The 21813-nt window shown below is 34.3% G+C and overlaps 1 protein-coding gene across 2 annotated transcripts in view; it reads right to left on the bottom strand.

Moving 5' to 3' along the window:
* Positions 1–21813, bottom strand: part of ACSS3 (acyl-CoA synthetase short chain family member 3) — a 143738-nt gene that overhangs the window by 36988 nt on the left and 84937 nt on the right. For both annotated transcript variants that reach the window (XM_059936596.1, XM_059936598.1), the window contains exons 8-9: positions 16642–16793; positions 7336–7439 (exon numbers count right to left, since the gene is read on the bottom strand). In XM_059936596.1, the coding sequence (XP_059792579.1) occupies positions 7336–7439; positions 16642–16793 (256 nt within the window). The remainder of the gene's footprint in view (positions 1–7335; positions 7440–16641; positions 16794–21813) is intronic.

The following is a 21813-nucleotide window of genomic DNA, read 5'->3' as shown; positions in this document are numbered from 1 at the left end:
AACTTGCATGGTGGTAGCAGAAAGAAAGTAGAAACAGTGAGATGTACACCAGTGAAAGAAGATCAATTTAATCTTTTGTGTTCACGAGACGGTACGATTACATTTTAAAATACTTGATTCAACGCAGCCTACCTTTTGGTACTGGAAGCAAACCATTAATTCAAGCTGTGAGACACTGGTCTTATCCTACTCTCTTACCAGCACACTGCCTCTAACCTTAGAGAAACTCATAAATAACCTGCAGTTGAATTAGATTAAAAATGCTGTATTAATGAAGGCCTAAGATAAAACATAAGAAGAAAGGGCTCTGATCAACACAGAACAATGACAGTTCTGGTTCTAATCTTAACTAGCTAATTGACACTGGGAAATTAAATTCTCTATGATTAATATTTTCATTTATAAACTGAGCTCTTATGTTCTAAGTTTTCTTGAGTCTGGACTATCTACAGACCAGGATGCTAAAGATGGCCTTTGTATTCATGAAGGATTATTCACAGAAAGGAAAGGAAAGGAAAAGAAAAATGTTTATTGAATGTTACTATAGGCCAGGAACTTGCTGCATTGTTCATACACATTTCACTTCATTTCAAGCTTTCTACAAGCCTGTGAGCAAACACATGTGCACTAGATTAGAGACTTGCGAGCGGCTACAGAGTAAGTGGCCAAACCAGGATTTAAACAGTCTTATTGGGATTCAGTATCACTTTTTACTACCCACATTGCTTTTCCAAGGAGAATAGTCACCTGTTGTTTTCTAATTAGAATGGACAGCAAAAGAGGAATTGGGAACTACTACTTTATGGGGCCAAAGGGCCCACAGTGCAGAGAATTACATGCAACAAGGGAAAATCAAATTTCCAGACAATAAGGTTTGTCAAGGGAGGGTTTAGGAACTCTTTTTCTTGTAAAGATCAACAAAAACATGACATATTTTCACTTTTCTAGAGTGTATTAAATGAGATTCTTGCCAAGGGTAGGACAATTAAAATAAATGATATTTCAAAGACTGAACCAACTTTATATGATTAATCAATTTCTTAGTGTTTAGTCTCTTGTCAAAAATTATCACTAATATAATAATGAGCATAAATAGAGATTCTAAAAGGCAATTATACATATCTGAACTACTTCATGTATAGTAATCATATCTGAAAAAAAACACCAACTTGGTGTTCTTCCCACATTAAAATGCTGTAAAGATGAAAATGTCTGATTCAATGGCTGCTATTTGACTTGGGATATTCATTTTCAGATGGAATAATAATTTGTAAACAGTTATTCATTTCAAAAAGAGAAAGCCTCATCAAGCCTAACATTTGACAAAAGATTATTCCTTCCACTAACCAAATTCACATAGCTTACCTCTAAGTTCCTGCTTCTCAAATTATCAGTAAAAATCACCTACTTTAAACTAACGAAGACTTGCTCCAAATGAGAAAAAAAAAATGCTGTTGCCAGGCAACAAAGATGACATCAAGACATTTTTCCTCTCTCACCAGATGAATACTTTCACAGCCTTACTAGCTGAACATTGCTGACATGACACTGTGTCTATATGACTGCTCTTCCCAATCACAACTTCTCATGCCAAACTATCTACAATTTCTTTCCCATGAATGAAAAAAAGAGATGAGTTTATTTTTGACCATTCTGTTGAGAGAAACAAAATTCATCAGACAATAGTGATTCATTCATATTACTAAAGACTCTTTACATTCTACTATTTGAAAGCATCATAGGGTATATTCTGGACGAGCCAGTTCATGGGGCAGTGGCACTGCCTAACCCTGAGTTCCACAGCGTGTATTTCAAAAGTCTACTTCAATCCACCGTCTTTGAAAATGCAGGCCTATACTTTAACCAAACCCTACCACCACAGCCCGAATTTGATGGGCTCAGAAAATATTAAGTAAAACCCAGAAAGCAGGGAATGACAGTTGAAAAGTAAAACCTAGGAAGGCAGCATTTGGTTGTATATAGAAATATTTTACTTCAAGATCTGCAACCAAAAGAATGTATGCTAGTGGCTATTGGCACCCAAACCACAGAGAACAGATTTTTGAATAATTAAAGATAGAGTCATCAAGATAAAGTCACCAAGAAGATACTTTCCTCGCTGTACTGTCAGCCATACAGAGCTTTTTATCCCTTAGCCCTAGGAAGCCATTTTGCAGGAAAACATACAGGATTTTGCATGGGGCACAAGCTAGGTATGTTGAAGATGGAAGAAAGTCACACATCTAGCACATAGGTGTAACATGCTTTAAAGAAAGGCAGAAATAACAAGAGTCATAAAACTCCCAATGTGGAATTCCAGGGATGAAGAGAATACCCTGTCACGGACAAAACTCAGAACTACACACTGACAGACTGAAATTCCTCTTCAGTAAGTATATCAGTTCAGATGCCTGAAAGTGGAAAGTGTGAAAATGTAAGGGTAACCAAGGAAGAGGACGATCCAGAAAAAAATGTGGCTTAAACTTTGACACTCTACCTATCAAGTCTCAAATCACATTTAGTCTACCCAGGAGGAATGAGACAGTACTATATTTGAGCCTGTATCATTTCTCATAGAGATCTCTGGTTAGGATAATTTTTATTAAACTATAATGAATTATTCCATTTTTGGTTTTGATTCTTGTAAATGAAAAATATTGCTGCCTTTAAAAAATCCTGGGCTAATGGATCTTCTCCAGATACACCTAAGGATAAGGACTGAATTTGGTCAGCTTAACCAATTTTTGTGGGTTAGAACTCTTGTCCCAGTTGTCTATCCTCAGGAAGTATATCCTACCAAACAGTGCAAAAATAAGGATTATCAGGTCAAGTAGCCTTGACACATTTTAATAATACGGTATTAGGATGTGTATGCCTTTAGGATCAATGATTTTGATTTAAGAACCAGCATGACTGAAGTTTGCTGGAGCCTGTGGGTCCATTTTAGTAAAATCCAGAATTATCAGATTCTTCCTCAGAGGAGGAGCATTTAGGCTATATATAGAATGTAGTTACTTCAGAACTAGCAATTGCAACTAAAACTGCAGCAGTTCAATCAAACAGGGAGAGAAATGCTGTGATTACTTCAAGATATAAGAACTCAGCAAAGATGGCTCAAGGCAGATAAAGTAAGATTAATAACTTCAATGGACACCAATGACTCAATCCATTAGGAGATTACCATTTTCTCATTGAAATCCCTCCTAGGGGTTTTAAAAATTCTACGAAGAATTTTACTCCGCCAGTAAAGTGATGGAAACAAAACAAACAACAAAATCACCCAGTGCTACTCAAGTTGGTGGTCATTACCTCATTTCAATTACTTCATCACTACAGGGGCGGGGGACATCACTTAAAACACTTTAACATAAGGTTTATATCTTCTGATGGAAACTACACAGATTTGTTCTGCTAGCAGGTGGAAAGAATCATTGATTCTTTTGATCTAAACCCTTCCCCAAGTTGTCCCTTATAAAAGCTACTGTGGAACTTGAGTATTCTAACTTTGCAGTGGTTATCTTTATTTAAGTGACTGATAGCAAGTAAAAGAATAAAGTGTTTCTACATAAAATTAAATAACATTACAAAGTGGGATGCCAAACTTTTTTGTTGCAGTCATTTCTAAACTAGTGCCATATCTTATAGTAAACAGGAAGAAAAGAGAGAAAGAAGGAAGGAAAAAGAAAGGGAAGAGAAGGGAAGGCCGGAAGGCAGGAAGGAAAGAAGGAAGGGAAAAAGGAAGGAGGAAACTTCAGAAAGGGATAAGGTCTACTGTGTTTTGGGTTTTAGTATTTAGTTGTTTAATTTTTTGTACTAGGTGATTCACTCAAAAGGAAAACAGTTCCTTCATAGGCATCTTAAATCAGAAAAAAAAATTCTTGCAAAGGACACAATGCACTGCACTGACAGTTCTTTCTTTGTGCTGTTTGATTTCTGGAAAAGCTCATCTTAGTACTAAAAATGATCTATAACAGTACAGTGTTTTATCTGGTGATTGTACAACTGAGGGTAATGAAGTTCTGGCTGTTTATTTCTTTGTACACAAACTATCATATCTTAAGGGAACAATTATCAATTCTCTTAATTTCCCCTTTTCAAATTATGATTGTAGCACCTCTATTTCTTAACCCCTATTTAAAAAAATGAAAAATTCAGTCAATAATCCAGATGCTTTCAATCATCTTATGGATAAATTACTATGAAGATAAAGCATCTGAGTAAATGACAATTTGTCTATTGCCAGAGTTATGAATCAAATATATACAACTCTCCTCTATAAACTTAGCAAGACCAATTTCCTTCATGACAGCATTAAATGTTTACATTATTACAATCCAAAACAAGGGGTTAATGCTTCAGTGGTGTTGAACAGAGACAATTCTTTATTAAAATGCCCCCACAAGGAGTTGATCTGTTCTCGGATTTTCCACAGATTAGCTCTCAATTTAGAATCTTAGGTATTATTTAAATCAGACATCAAAGAGTGTTGATAGTAACAGATCAAAAGAGGATGTTAGTTACTAGAAATCTGTTGTTGCTAATACAAATTTCACTTGGGTAACAAAAACAACATTGTAATATAAATGGATTGACTGCAGAGTGCCTTCTTATAGCCCAAGTCACAGGAACTAATCAATTTTCACTCATACATTTTAGTTACTTAACATACCCCTTACTAATTCCAAATTACACATCACAGTTTCTTAACAACTCATTTGTACACATGTATTAATGTAATCAGAGAGCAAATTCATAAATTATGCATTGTATGGAAGGCTCATAAAAGTGTGCGATTGTATAAAATAATATCAATTTCTAAGTCAATAACAAGTAACAGCAACCTTGTAGAAAACTTGAAATTTTAAATAAAGAAAAATATTCCTTTGGGCAAAGCTTAACCTTCCTTCAAATGTTATCAGGTTTTTGCTGATTTACCTCTTGGGGAAGTGCATGACCATCTATTTGATATGTAAAATATTAGGAAATTCATAAATGTGCTAGAAATATCAAATTTTTCTTTCTTTTTTCTAAGAGTTAATAATAACCCATAAAGTGCTTGCCTTTCCCCCCATTAATCTGATATCACCTTAAGAAAGGTGAACAGTTGCAAATATTAAACTTCAGTATCACTTTGCAATTATTTAACACAACATACAACTTTGAAAATACTGAATTGATTTCTTCTATGCAAATGAATAAAGATTCTAACTAAATTTTCTGTTAGTAGCAGACACCTGCACCACGTAGGATAAATTTCTTTTATAAAGGACAAAACCACTAACCTAGCTAGCTAGCTACCTACCTACCTACATACCTATCCCTTTGTATGTATTTGTGTACTTCAGTTGGACACAATATCAAATGCTGTAAAATTAAATTTGGGGGATGGAAAGAATCTGTCATTATGAGTAGAAATCCACTCTATTTTCCACAGTAATGAGCAGTCATTCAAAGCACACTGACATAATGTGTCTACTAATTCCTTCTGAACAATACGTCAAAGAAAAATTGCAAATTCACGTGGAACTCTACCCACCAGAGACCTCTTATGCTTGTTTCTCAGGCTTCAGTGAGCTTTTTTGTAAAGCTGGATGCACTAACTACATACATCTGCACAGGCTATTATGTGCAACGATATCAGTAAGAAAAAGTAAAGGAATCATAATTTTATTTATTAATGTGTTGGTTGCCTTCAACAAGCTTTAGCATAGTCACCTTTAAGGGAACCAGGGGTGGGGAACAGAACTCTTCTGCAAGCATTTGTGTAAGGTCACTGTGTATTGGAAACAAGTTGTATGTTGACCAGGAAAGGAAAACCACCTTGGAAAACCATCTTAAAGGTGATAAAATATTTTCCTCTTTATGCCCAGAAAAATAACTGTTAGAACTTTCTGGATGAATAGGGGATTCATCAAGTCTATAAACACTCTTCCTTGCAAGGCAATAATTCTTCACTTGTTTTTTATGTATTTTACACATAGCACTGCTCTTTCTCCAAATTGAATCTTACCTTTTTTTATTTCCCAAATAGTTACAAATCTGAATTTAGATAAGAAATTTCTCCCTTAGCAAATCAAATTACAGAGAATAGAAACGTTCTTTCTGATTTGCATCTTATTTAAAGAACATGCATTCTGCTCTGATCATTCATGTTATATTTCATATTATAATGAATATAGAAAACACATTTTCCAAAAGAGCAATATCCAAGAAAATATAAAAGTATAATTTATCAGAATCAAAGAGTTCTAAAATATTAAACACTGAACTTCAGTTTTAGTCTCTCACTTGATCTTCTAGATCTTAAAATCAGACCTAATTTTTGCTAGAGTTTTTAAAATCAGACCTAATTTTTGCTAGAAATTTTATTAATTTTTTAATCCAAATTTGATGCCCTGCCCAAAATGCTCAGAAGATGGAAATTCTGAAAATACTAACATACAATTGTTGATCTAATTAGTTGAACTGAGAAGGACTGAACTGAAATATATACATAGGATGGCTGTAAAGGCTCTGATAACTCATAGCTACTTTCAGTGGGCCAAATGGAAGAGCCAACAAAATCACTACATTCGGTGACAAGGAAAACAGATTCCAGGTAAACTACTTACTTTCACATATGTACACAATCATTCCTCAAAAGAAGCAGCAGAAAGTCTTTTTTTATCTGTACCAAAGTTTTATTCTATCCACTTAATATGACAAGGTGTTTCCCAAGGATCAATTAGTGGGAGGAAAATAGAGAATAAATAAGTAAATAAATAAATTACATATATAATGATAAGCGTTTTGGTGAAAAATACATTTGTCTGTTGAGTGCTAGGCAGAAGAGATTTGATTTTATTGATCATAAGAAAAGAGTCAGAGAACCACAGGAAATCCTGTAAAAGAAACGGTGCTTTAAAAAAGTACTCCTGCAGCAGTGTGCAGGGTTATAGGAAAGCAGGGAGCACAGAGATGAGTGATGAGGATAATTTAAATCAGATGACAGTGTGGCTGCTGCAGCTCAGAGGCAATGGGAGTACTGAAGATGGGATGAATCCAAAGGGAAATCTGAGATTTAGTGACTCACTGGATATATGAAGCAAAGAGGATGAGAAGCAAAAGTGGTCTTCAGGGCTTTATACCCAGGGACCAAGAGAATGGTAGCATCAATGTCATTTAAGAAGACTTTTTAACAAAAAGATAATCAAAGAATTGCTTATTTCTATCGACACCAAAACCACCCGATTTCTGAGTTTGTGCCTGATGGTCATAATTCAGAATTTCCTCCTATCCTTGCAGTGCCTCTGAGCATGTCTGCAATATTTATGTACATGTTTGGAAAATGCTCACCAGTTTGCCACCAATGGTCTAGGACAGGTACTCTGAAGACCTTTTTGGACCATTCCAGGGTCTCCACGTCACATCGTTCTCCAGCCACAAATAATGTTTTGAACCTGAATATTAGAGAGAGAGAGTGAATTCAAATTATTCCTTGAAAATAAACTGAAATAATTTCATCTACCTTCTTTTAAACATTGTAGAATCTAATCACATTAATTCTGTCAGAGGAAAACACTGTAGAATGGTTGTAGAATGGTTAGAGGCATTATTTGTTTGGACGCGATATAACTAAATGCATAGCACAGCACTGGAGAGATGCTTCAAAAGCAGAATTCACAGCTATAGCTTCTCAGTTCTGAGAAGAGCAACTGAGTTGATCTTTGTAATATATCTGTCATATTCACCTAATAATCAAAAATGAAAAACCTTTTTCCTCCTTGACATTATCTCTGCTAATTTTAGCTCCAAATTTGATTGCTGTATTCTACTTAAGTCTATACACGAAAATACACTCTAGAGTATCAGCTAAGGCAACAAATATGCTCATAAATATGATGCACTTGCTCCTTCTCATGAGTTACTTTGGTAAAGATTATTATGATTTCAACACATATTTCCCCTATTCCAAGGACATATTTAGGAAAGATAAGTGATTTGAAAAGAAATGCCATTGTGGCCTTCCAGGTTAAAAAGCCTCCTATCAAAAGGAATATATGATTACCGAGAGATGAAAAATCCTTTGCAGGGAACATCATGCCACAGTGTAGAAAGGATGAAATAGGAAAAACAGAATTGAGTTGACACTATTGGTGGTTCATTGAGAGAATGATTATTTTTTTCTTCTATTCTCAATGCCCCCATGGCCTGTCGTCTGTCAAAGAGTCTGTCATACAGAGTGAAGTAAGTCAGAAAGAGAAAAACAAATACCATATGCTAACACATACATATGGAATCTAAAAAAAAATAGGGTCTGAAGAACCTAGGGGCAGGACAGGAATAAAGACGCAGGCATAGAGAATGGACCTGATGACATGGGGAGGGGGAAGGGTAAGCTGAGACGAAGTGAGAGAGTGGCATGGACATATATACACTACCAAATGTAAAACAGCTAGTGGGAAGCAGCCGCATAGCACAGGGAGATCAGCTCGGTGCTTTGTGTCCACCTAGAGGGGTGGGATAGGGAGGGTGGGAGGGAGACGCAAAAGTGAGGGGATATGGGGATATATGTATACGTATAGCTGATTCACTTTGTTATACAGCAGCAACTAACACAACAATGTAAAGCAATTATACTCCAATAAAGATGTTAAAAACAAAACAAAACAAAAAACAAAGAATGTGTGTATAAGAGTTAATTCATTATCATCAAAATAAAAACCAAAAAAATAAAAAAATTTTTAAAAACTAATCAAATAAAAACCTGCCTACCCATCCTGAACAATGGAGTATAGCCACAGAAGATTTTTTACCCTTCCCTTAACTTACATCATTTCATGAAGATCTGATGAAGATTCAAATATTCTCACTCTGTGCTCCAACAACATGCATTTCCTGCCTCTGCTACAAACATATATCTCATTCTGTAATTGTTTGCTTCTTGCCTATTTCTCACAGTGTACTGTGAGCTCCTTAGGATCATTCATCTTTATGACCTCGATATCAATCAAAATACCTGGGATTTTTAGGTACTTAAACTTTAAGCAAACTACATATGTATTTGCAATTCAAGCTACAATGTAATCAAATATGGATTCATTTATAACTTGCTTGAAACTAAAATTTGGATTATCAATTATGACCTCATCAGACAGAAATGTTACAGCAGGATGAAATAAATAGTAACACATTAAGCTATTATAAGTAAGTTAAAGTATAACAAAAACTAGTGTAAAGTTTTAAAGTTTAAAATGATGTTGATACATCTATGATTTTAGATGCTACGTAAAAACAAGACAAAATAAAAATATAAACGCCATATTGTTGATAATCTTATGACTGAAAAATATGAACATATTTTAATTGTATCTTGTTCAAACTATTAGCTTCCTGATTTTTCTTAAACTTCTGTGATTAAGAATATTATGCATTTCTAGGGTAAACGAGGAACAAGTGATGCCATTTGGAGACGCAGGCCTGGGCCTTGTCATGAAGGAGCTTATAGAGTTTTCTAAGGAATTTGGATTTCTCCATGAAGGTGGTGAGAAGCTAATTAAAGCCAATTAAAGATTTTAAGCAGGAGAGTGGCACAGTGAGATTTTTGCTTTAGGAAGATGCCACTGGCAGGAGTGGGGAGGACAAAAGGAAGGTCAAGACAGGAGCCCAGGGGCCCTGGCTTTGGGAGGCTGCTGCCATCACAGAGATGGTGAGACTTGAACCCAGGCAGCCCCCGGGGACCCCCGGGGAAAAAAAGTGGAGGTGGAGACGGGGGATTATCTAGGAGGTCTGAGCAACAGGATTTATTACTACTGACAATTCCTGTTTCCTTGAAAAGCCTTTTAGGAATACGTTGTATGTCACTGGAAGAAGAAAAACCAACACATAAACAAAACAAAATTGAAAAAAAAAAAAACAAAAAACCAAAAACCCAAACTTTCAAATACCTGACCTTAAATAAAAGTAAAATTAAAGAAAACATGATTAGGAGGAAAACACGGCTATCCATGACAAATTGTAGAAGCAAAAAAGAGTGAAAGAAAATGTCCACTATTCCTTGCTTTTGTGCTGCCTCAAACTGTACTAAACAGACACCTTTAACGACTGATCATTGATACATGCTTCACACTTTATCAATAGATTAACTTTAAAATATCATATTGCTGTTGTATAATATCACAGGAAATTTGAGGAACAGAAAGAACACACACACCTATATGTACATATTGGGATTTTTGTTGTATTTTTGCCGTTTATGACTACAAGGGGTTTCAAGCATGGTTTTCTTACTAACCAACAGAGGAGCTATTCTTTGTATTTCATTGAAGGTGTAATCATTTTCTGGAGCATATTGTACCTTTTCCACCTTCTTTCTTTGAAATAGCACATGTATAACAGAATTTACTAGTCCCCAAATATAGAAAGGTATGATATTCAATAAAGAATAGTAAAAGTGGTGTCTGCCTTCTCTGCAAGTCAGAAAAAATCCCCCCATTTCCATTAAAATCACTTTACTATTTACCAAAAGCAGAGGAAAATTTTGGGGCTCATTGGTAATTTAGAAAAACATCAAATAGTATAGATGATCCCCTTTCCCTAAATACACTAGAAACTATCACTCTACTTTTGTATTAAAGTTCCTAAAACTGCCCCAAAGTTATTATTTTTCTCAATTACAGACTTCAAATTGTATAATATTAATGAGTATAAACACATTATAAACAAAGATAAAATTCAGGAATAAGACATGACTGACAATTTAAAATCTTTTAATAAATATTTAATCCAACATTATTTAACTCCTAATTCCTCACAATAAACAAAACCATGATATGTAATTTTATATTTTTATAACCAAATGATTACTTAAAAACTCTTAGTATAAATCTATAATTGAAAGATAAATTATAAGATAATTTAAAGATAAACTCATGCCTAAGAGCAAGAGTTGTATTCTTATTTTTAAAAAAACATTTAGCCCTTTAGGCTTGCAAAAAGGGAACTGAAACATTTTTCAACAGTGAAATTTCTCATTAATGACCTTGCCATTATTTTATTAATATTACAAACAGATAAATGCCCCATATTAAAAAATTCAAAAATATATTTTTGTTTACAAATTCATTTCATAAAAGTGAATGGGGAGTTAGTGTTTAATGCGGACAGAGTTTCAGTTTAGGAGGTGAAATATTTGGGAGATGGATGATGGTGAGAGTTGCACAACAATGTGAATGTACTTAGTGTCACTGAACTGTACAGTTAAATATGGTTTAAATAGTATGCTTTATATTATGTGACTTTTACCACAATAAAAAAAATTTTTTTAAAGTGAAAATTAGCCATTTTTCACAGTAATTTGGACTCTCTGGAGAGTAAATTTACCCATATTAATTATATATGTCCTGTCTCTGCACTGTACAATATGGTAGCTTCTAGCCACCTCTGGCTATTTAAAATTTAAATTAGTTAAAATTGAAAAAAATTTAAAAGTATCAATTTCTTCATAGTATTAACCTTTTGTCAAGAGTTCATTAGTGACATGTGGCTGGTACCTACTATATTGGAGACATCAGTTTTATTGGATAATGCTTCCCTAGATTGTTACATACTAATTCAATATATGGGAGATGCTCTGATAATGGTAACACATGGAAAGATGAATCTACTTCAAGATGAATAATACTGAAAGGATAAACAAAATGACAATATACAATACCCAGAGTAGAAAAAAGGGGGAGAGAGATTAATGGGAATGAGACCTATACCTCTTTCCTCAATTCTGTATAAAACTGAGTATAATTCAAGACTCAAATTAAGTTGAAAATTAAGCAAAAAGGGAAACAGAAAAATGGAAACGTTGTTAAATTAACTTTATTCCAAAATACACAGGAAGCTGCATAGTAATGGATAAAAAGCCAAAGATAGATTATGGTGAAGAATTCTGAGGTAGTAAAGTAGGGGCAGAAGAAAACTAAAATGAATATTTCTTTCCAGGTCCATAAACCACCAAACAAGAGAATATTACTCTTCACTTGTGCCAACAGAAGTTAAATAAAAATAGTTTATTTCAGTGATGCCTCATCAACTCTAGTTCACACAACAGAACATCATTATTTTTTTCCATCAGTGTCCCTGTGGTTATCTCCATCTTTCCTTCATTCTGTTTTCTTCTATTACTCCCCACTAGAAAATTCAAATTACCTTTTGAAAAAACTCTCCACCATTGTGTTACAGTTATTTATTGCATTTATTTTGGCTTCTGTTTAAACATAATATCCAATTATAATTAGTATAGTAACAACTATATAAATTCAACAACATATTTCATCAGTTTTTGCTGCTGCTTTTTCATATCCCATACCATTCCCCTGTGTGCATTTTTCCTGTCAAGAAAGTCTCTGGGTTTTAAGTTCTCTTAGCTTTGTCCATATGCACATTTTTCTATTTTGCCCTCAGTCTTCAATAAAAATTTTTTGTTTAACAATTCTCCCTCAGAACTTTGCAGATCTTTCACTATTGTCATCTAGCATCTATTGGCATCAGTTTGGATTTTCCTCTTTGGTGCTCTGTTGATTCCTCTGGCAGTTCTTTGGATTTTATCTATAGCCTCAGTTCATGTTTTGCAATTTTCAAATGACCTGTCCAATGAGAATTTACTTATATTTAACCTTCTTAGTACTTTGATGGCACTTTCCAACTAGGATCCACATCTTTCTTCAATTCAGTAACATATTCAATTATTGGCTCTTCAACTGTCATTTTTTTTAACAATTCTTCCATTTTCTTCTGAAATTCTTACTAGATACATTTGTAGTTTCCTATTCTTCCCTCCAAGTCTCTTTAACTGTTCTTTCAGATTTTTTACTTTGTCTCTCTGTTTTACATGCTGGGTAGTTTCCTCAATAATATCCTGTAATTTTTAACAGTCTTTCCTTGTGCCCATATATTTGTTTCATTTATTTAGTTTACACTATCCATTGTACTTTTTAATTTTTTCATACCCAAGTTTAAACATTTTACATAAGAGTTACTGGTTTATGACTCTGATTATCCTTAACCTACTTATTTTCAAGTTTGATTTGGCTATATTACAAAAATTATCTCAATTGGAACGAATCCATGTTCGGTTGATTTTATTAGCATTAGAGTTCTTCGTGTGTTTCGAATTTTATTTCCCACACTCTTTTCGAAATAGAAGTTCTTTGTTTTTGTTTCTATCTCCTTCTCTCTCTCTCTCCTATGCTCACCTTCTCTGTTCAATAGGTTTGTGAGTGATATAACTATCCTCTAGAGGTCCAATGCCATAATGATGATTCAGAATTATTAATCCACAGTAATACTCAGGATATCATAGATCCTATTCTAGGATGAGAGATGGGCAGTTTGGTTCAGTCTCTGGTTGCTTTGTCTCAGTCAGATCCCTAGACCAAAGCCTGCTATACGTCATAGTCCCAGAAAACAACTGAGAGTCATTATTATCAGCCTCCTTTCCTGAGTGGGGAGGAACACTCCAGCCCATCCTCAATCACCGAGCAAGCTCTGACTCCATGACCTAAGCAGGGTAATACTGAGTCCCTTTACTCTGCCAATGTATGCTTGTACACCTAGCAAGCCTCTGGCGTCAGCCACCCTTAACGCTTTGCAAATCTAATCCATTTCCAGTCCACAGAAAAGTTTATTTTTCAGCTCAGCTCTGATGCTCTGCTTCTTGTTTTTCATATTATCTGTCATTGCTGTGTAATGGGAAAAGAAAGGCTGCATCAAAGTACAAGGTACTGTGTTATCTTGAGTGGAAATCCAAGCACAGAATTTTTTCTAACTTTACTAAAGTTGAACTAGAAGATCATGGGAAAATAAATCACTATGATGTGACAAAGAAGAGCAGTGAATTAGAAAGCAGAAGAGGATAATAACAGCTAAGGCAGTCTATGTTATGAACAGTTCCAAGTGCTTTGCATGGATTATGTACCTTTTATTTTCATTATATTCTTGTACTATTACTGCTCTTATAGTCCACAAAAAAAGAAAGAAAGAAAGAAAGAAAAGAACAGAGAGGCTACATAACTTTCTCAAGGTCACACAGCCAGTAAATGGTAGGTTTGAACCCAGGGAGTCTAACTCCAGAATCAGAATCTAAATTACCATACCATACTGCCTAGTCCCAGCTTTGACCCAGAGTAGCTTTGTAATCCTGGGAATGTTATTTCACCTCTTTGTACCAAAGTTTTCTCTACTGTGAAATGAAATCATTACACTAGATGATTTCTCATCTATTTTTCCAAACTCTAGTTGTCTGATAAAATGAACTTACAGTTCTGGTTAGTTACCTATTTCAGAGTACCCTCTTAAATTGGGGGGAACACCTTTAAATTTATTTTAAAACAATCTTTAATGAACTATGTAACATTTTAAAAAGAAAACTTCATCACTTAAAATGTTCTATAGAAGGAGAGATAAGCAAACTGCAAATCAATCACGAGCCTGCAATTACAATATCAAGCGAATGTCCATTCAGTAAGTTAGTATGAAATGTCTTGAACGTAAATATAAACTTAAAAGTATAGCTGTATGAGAAGACTTGGGTTTTCTAACTTGGGTTCTCTCTTGTCTCCAACCCAAACAACTTTTCTTGGACTTTGGTTGCCTAGTGAGATAGTTGGATTTTGGAGGTCCCTTCTAACATTCTCTTTAGTCCACAAGTGAGAATCTATCAAAGTAGATCAGTGAAGGTATTATTTGTATAGACTACAAATATATGAAAAGGAGAAACTGCACTTATGCCATGAATGACAAGAATCCCTGGGTCAAGTTAGTTTCCTAATTTACCTTTCATAGGAAAAGTATGTCCATGGAATTTAGTTAGGAGTGTGGGCTCTAGTCAGATCGCCTGAGTTAGTTTCTTTCTAAAGAGTTACTTAAACTCTCGGGCCCTAATTTCACCCATCTGTAAAATGAGAGTAATCACAGTTCCTACTTATTGTTAAAACCAAATGAGATAACAAACTTTAACTGCTTATGCCTAGCACATAGTAGGTGATCAGCAAGTGTTTGCATTTATTAATAGTAGTCATTTGAATAATTGAGGCTGTTTATAGAGTCTGCACTTCTAAATATCTATTAAAAACATAGGTTCACATCATCATGAATAACTTAGATGCCTAAAGACAAAGGGGCATGATTGGGGGAACTTATTGCAATTTCTCTTACCCTAAAATCTCGTACTCCATGTCTATACCTATTAGTTTGAAAGAGTGATGTTTTAATAGGTATTCATTCGGTATTGTTTGATGCTTTATATTTCAGGCAAATTAGAAATGGTTCTTGCCTTTACAGTAAAGGATATCATCTAAAACCCATGTATAAACGGGAAAAGATGCTGCAGCAAACAAGAGACCTTAGCTTGCTGGTCACATATCTACATGCCCTGTAATCAGAATGCATTTGTCAGAAAAGAGACACTGCAAGAACAACAGTCACTGTTTCTTCAAAACCCCTGCAATTGTCTTAAGACGTGGAGACTATACATAGCCTCAGATGTTTTTACCAAAATCTATGTTTCTATTCTTTTGACTGAAATGGAGACAACTAAGTTGAAATGTAGTGAATAAAGGAACAAAGAGAGAGTGAATAGAAATATAATAGAAGATTCATTTTATGAACACATTGTATGCTCATTTTATGAACATTTTACGTAAATCCGGATCCATTTTTTCATAAAACAAAAAAAAAAAAGAGGAAAAAGAAACAAATAAACAAAACCACTGACCCTGCCCAAATTGAAATCTTCTTGCTTATATCTGCAATTGCTGTATGATACCTGTTTTAAACCCTTCTTGGGCCATAGCAGCATAAAATTCATAACATCTGGCATTTAATTTAAAAAATTCAAACTGACTTAATTCAAACCCACTTTTGACTTGAAGAAACTACAAAATCCATTTAGTTCGTGATAGCAGTGACCTATTTCAAAAAGGTTCAATAAGATTTGATGTTGGAATCTGCCTTGAAGACACAAATTGCTATAATTATCTTTGAATATACATATCATTAAACTAAAATGAATGGCAATAAACCAGCACAAAAATACCTAAACTATTCAGAGCACATTATTACAAAACAATAGAAAAATAGTTTCCTTCACTCTTTCAACATAGGTAATTTGGACTATAGTTTCCACGTTTTATCTCTATAAGTGAAATCAAATAATATTTCCCTCTATTTAGACTATTAGTCTGTTTTCAAAAGACAGATGTTATATATATATATGTGTGTGTATATATATATGCATACACATACATGTATGTGTGTGTATATATATATATATATATATATATATATATATATATATACACACACATACTCATTGTAAGTTACACTTAGAATTTTACTTTAAGGAAAATATATAAGCTGAGTAGTTTAAAAAAGAGAACTATTTTGATAAAATTTGAACAGAAATAAACAGGATATGGTATTAAAAAATATTCACAGTATAGTTAAATTTCCAACTATTTCAAAGATTTGTTTAGAACAGTCATTCTTAGCATTCAGAACCTTTGGCTCTTTCCATAGTGGTACTGCAGTGATAGAAAAAATATATAATGTTCAGTTATTCATTCTGATTGCAGTTTTTAATGTAATTTGCCCTGTGCATCCCAAGTTCACCTTGTCAGAGAGTACTGCTTCCCCAAGGCTGCCCCAGGGTCCTGTTGACGGATTGCTCTAATTGCAGTTGGCGCTGTAAACAAGGCAGCTACTCCATGCTCCGCCAGCACACGAAAATAAGCTCCAGCATCTGGTGTTCCCACAGGCTTCCCCTACAAGGAGATTCATTTAAAATGTCACTGGGTAAAATGTCTCATATTTCATTGACTGTTCAATACTTACACATTTAACACAGCAATATTAACAAAATGGGGTTTTCAACATTAAAACTATTTATCTTAGTTTTTAAATATTCCCATGTTCCATCATAAATAAAACAAACCAAATGCCCAGGCATCAGAGAGCCCATTTGCTCCAATACTGCATCCTAAAAGCTTTTCAAATTGCACTTTTCCTTTCATAAGTTTTGAAAGATAAAGGACTGGAAATATATATATATATCACATTCAAATTAATAACATAAAACAGTCTTGTATTTTCCAAGCAATTAAATACATTGTTTTGTCTGGCAGATTATATGAGAAACGTGGTTGCTAAGAATTTCTAACATTAAACTTTTTTTCATGATCGCTATTAAAAGTGACAATAGCAATTCTCAAAATATATGAGAAGACAGAAAAATCTGGAATCACAGTGATTTCTGAGCAATGACCTTTTCAATTAAATGTCTCACTCCAAGAAAAGCAATTTCTAAGAATTTTTTTAAAAAATCCAATAAGATATCTCAAAATATGTAGGTTTTCCACAGCCTCAAAATGACATTATGCATGTTCAAAGGATAATCCATTCATAAAAATTTAACAATTTTTATAGACTATACAGTTCAAAATGACACAAAGCATTTTTTAACTGATGTTCCTGCAAAGTGGAAAATGAGCATGGCATAAATAAATCAGTAATTCTGCAAAAATTCAAAGTGCCCCATAAAATCTATGTTGGCCCAACCATATCCCCTCATTCCTCAATACATTCTCATCACTGGTACTTCTTCCTTTGTTTCTAAAGTCAGGTGACTGGAATGTTAATATATATATAAAATATATTTCACAGTCAAATCCTTTTGGAAGGGGTTGGGGTAAACAGGTTTCCTATTTTGGACCATTTCTTGAGACTAAAAAGTGTTAAAGTACATCAGGAAATTCTAAGAGATGAGTGACTCTATGTAATATTTCCTAAACTTTGTCCATATCCCCCATCTGAGCATCCCATGGACCTTGTATTCTGGAAAACACACTTGGGAAACACTGAACTATGGTAAGAAAAGGAAAGGAGAGGAGAGGAGAGGGGAGGGGAGGGGAGGGGAGAGGAGAGGAGAGGGGAGGGGAGGGGAGGGGAGAGGAGAGGAGAGGGGAGGGGAGGGGAGGGGAGAGGAGAGGAGGGGGAGGGGAGGGGAGGGGAGAGGAGAGGAGGGGGAGGGGAGGAGAGGAGAGGAGAGGGAGGAAGGAAGGAAAGAAAAAATTTACTAGAAGTCAACTCAGAGGTCTCCCCAAATAGAGAATAATAAAGGAGTGGATGACAATATGAGGCCAACCATAGCCGTTTAATAATTTTGATTCACTATCCACTTCTAATTGGATCTTTGCTAGAGCACTATTTAGTTTTTACATTTATTTTTTTAATAGTTACCCTTAATATTCTTTAATGTAGTTATATTTTCCTTTTTTTTTACTACCTCTTTGTTATATTCTGTTGCTTCTTCTCGTGCTCTTTTAATACCAAAGAAGATATTTGTTGCAACTAGAAATTCATTTTTATTATCACAACTATTCCAAAACATCTGATTTCAATTTATTTCATTACTATCCCATACAGGTCAACACATTGACATAGTATAAAAAGCTGCCAGATACAGTCTGGCAACTCATGTATATAATTTAACTCACAAATTTTGAAGCCTTGAGCATATCAGCACTAACTGTACTATTTCTAACCAAGGGAGGTAAACATTTGACTTTTATTTCTTCAAATCTGTCTTAGGCACTGATCACCTTGTGCAGTAGATTGTGACTTTGGAAACTTGACCTCACCCACGTAAAAATGATTTGTCAACTGACCTTATGCAATTGACTTGCCCTGTCAATGCTGCCATTTTCTTGCCTGCTAAATAAGAATAAATCACTTTTCCAATATGATTCCGATAAGCTAAAAGCACTGAGGTAATATTTTAAGATGGTTTGACCTTTACTGAAGAATGATATTTTATAGCCAATTAGAGTTGAATTCCACTGCAGTGCCAGCGTCATGGGACAATGATAATATACTCACTAAAGAATGCTATTAGTGTCATAATGAAAATGCTATACCATAATGACTACCTACATGGAGGACACAGTTTGATGTATTTTACAGTGCCTTCAAATTAATTGTATCTAATGATAATGAAACAACAGTTAATTAGAAATAATAGTTAATAACTGCATTATACTTTTTATAGATAATATAAAATTGTTACTGTTGCAATTCTGACCCTGCACCAAATTTCCAGCAATATTACATTTATTGAGCACAAAAAATCAAAATAACATGTCATTACAATTAGGATACTAATGGAAGTGATGCATAAAAGCTCACAATGTTTTTTGTAAGTCAGTTGAATTAAGAAAGGTTCAATTGTTTTGTCTTTTATTGTCCATTCCTCAGAAGATCATTTGAAGCAATGAGTGATATTTCCTTATTTTGGAATTACATTAATATTTATATATTTTATTTTTTATTTTCTTAAAACTTCTATTTGATCTCAAATCTTGATTAAAATATAAGTTATGATACAGCAAAGAAATTATTGTTCCCCAAAACAGCCTGCTGATTAACGCAAACATTAGGACCTGAATGATATAAACATCTCAGCAAATATAATACAGCACAGAATAAGATCTTTCATCAGAAACCATTGTTTGCATACAAACAGTCATAATACATTAAACAGTGCTAATATATTCATTAATTTAATAAATACTTATTGGTCATCTACTATGGTCTAGACACTTTTCTAAATTCTGGGAATAATTATTTGAACAAGCCAGGTAAGGTCCTGCTCTAAGGGAACTTACACTCTAGTAATTGGGGGGGCGGGGGCGGTGCGTGTAGTAGTATTATTAAAAATTACATAGCAGGTGCTATAAGCTATTTTGTGTCTAATAAAGGGAGAGACTACAGTGATAAACGTAGGACCCATATGTTCTCAGCATCTATCACCACTAGCAGTTTCAGAAAACTGAAGCAACGCCAGTAAGCCTCTTTCATTATGAACTCTAAATGCAGATGACTCAATGCCTTATTGATTTGATCCAACACTCTTCTCTCCTGCCCTCCTGCACATCAAAGGCTCATGTGCACACACAGACATGCATGCACACATAAGCAATATGACTCCTTTATAATGCTTTTTAAAAGTAACCAGTAACACACTAAGTATGCTGAGCTGCTTGGAAAAAATGACACTGACTCCAGAACTTGCATATTCAGTAAGGGGCAATAGCCCCAAACCTATTCAATTTTAAAATAAGAAGATTCTAAGATTATAGGGATTTTTAACAAACAACATATACACCCAAAGCAGTAATGCAGCTAACTTAAAATCTCTTTAAAACTCAATCGATGTCATTACCAGTTGCTTTGATTCCCTGCCTCTAAACTAAAGTCTACAGTGTTCATTGCTGCCCAGAAAACAAAGGCAGAAAGCAATCCCTAAATGGCAAAGCAGAGATTATGAGCTTTCAGCTGTTATAAATCATGACTTTTTAACATCAGAGATTTATAAAATATCAACTGCTTATATTTATATTGTGGTTAGCAAAGGTACAAAGCACAGCAAACATGACAGTTCTCTTCAGATACCAAATATCTTAAAATTAACCTTCACTTAAAATTGTCTACCACTTACTGCTTCAATGTGTTAATATTAATGGACCACAGCTGTAAGTTCAGAGTTAGAAAACCAGGTAATGCCTAGACTTCTCACACAATTTCCAGTGAGGTTAAGTTTTCAACACAGAAAAGTAGTGAAATACAACTTAAAACAAAGGTATACTTAAACATTAGAATTAAATTTTTGAGTAAAAAAAAAATTGGCTTTATTATTAATCCTATGATTTCAGTTTATTCAAGGCTTGGGGGTCAATGGTACTTGTGATTTCTCAGACTTTGACATAAAATTTTTGAGTCAACTACAGTTTTTGCCTCTTTTTGTGGCAGGATTTGAAATACATTTGGTCTCTTTCTGAACACTACTTCTGAGAATGTCATGCAAGGCATGTTTTTACTATAGTTCTAAGGAGAAGACAGCAAAAATCCCTTATGGACTAGTTCTGAATTTCATTTCAGCATACAGGTGCAGCAGTGTCAGCTTATTTATCTAGGAAGGGTGATGAAATTGACAATAGCATTTGTTGAGTTCCTACTACATGCCTGGTATCAAGGGATGCAAGTTTGGACATGCAACATCTAAACCTGAGACTTGTTAAAACATAAGCAATTTTCCAGGGTATATTATTTAGTGAAAAAAGCAAAATGTAGAATAGTGTACATACCATTTGTACAATGCTGTTTGTATACAAAAAGAAAAGACACTGCTTATACATGAATGAACTATTGTAAACAAGAGATTGATTGCTTCCAAGTGAGAGAAACTGGACAGCTGGGAACAGAGGGCAGTGAGATTTGTGAGTTTTGAAATATGCACCAAGTGCATGCATAACCTTTTTTAAAGATGGGCTTTTTCTTTCCTGAAGTTCCTCTCTTGATAACTCACATTATCTTGTGCCAATTTTGAAAACATTACTGCTGCTTTAAAGTCAGATGGGATAATTGCCCTATGCCTTAAGACCCTCAGCCCTAAGAGCCTATGTTACTATAGCAGACTCCTTTTTATTTGTTTGTTTTGTTTTTTGTTTTTTTGTGGTTTTTCTTTTTTTTTGGTGAAAAGGAAAGTTTGCTTTATTTTGGATGCTGGCAACCATGGGGGAGGAGGAAGGGCAGACTCCTATCCAAAGGCCAAATCCCCGCTACTGACAACCAGTGGTCAAGAGCTTTTATAAGAAGTTTTTTTTTTTTTTTTAAAGTAGATCTTTATTGGAGTATAATTGCCTCACAATACTGTGTTAGTTTCTAGTAAAAACTTACCTATAAATACAATTTAATAACTAAAAATTTATATCGACTAACTCATTATTT

The sequence above is a fragment of the Balaenoptera ricei genome, chromosome 10 (genome assembly GCF_028023285.1).
Source record: "Balaenoptera ricei isolate mBalRic1 chromosome 10, mBalRic1.hap2, whole genome shotgun sequence".
Classification (NCBI taxonomy): domain Eukaryota; kingdom Metazoa; phylum Chordata; class Mammalia; order Artiodactyla; family Balaenopteridae; genus Balaenoptera; species Balaenoptera ricei.
The sequence above is the reverse complement of the archived record's forward strand: the minus strand, read 5'-3'. Positions and strand labels throughout refer to the sequence as shown.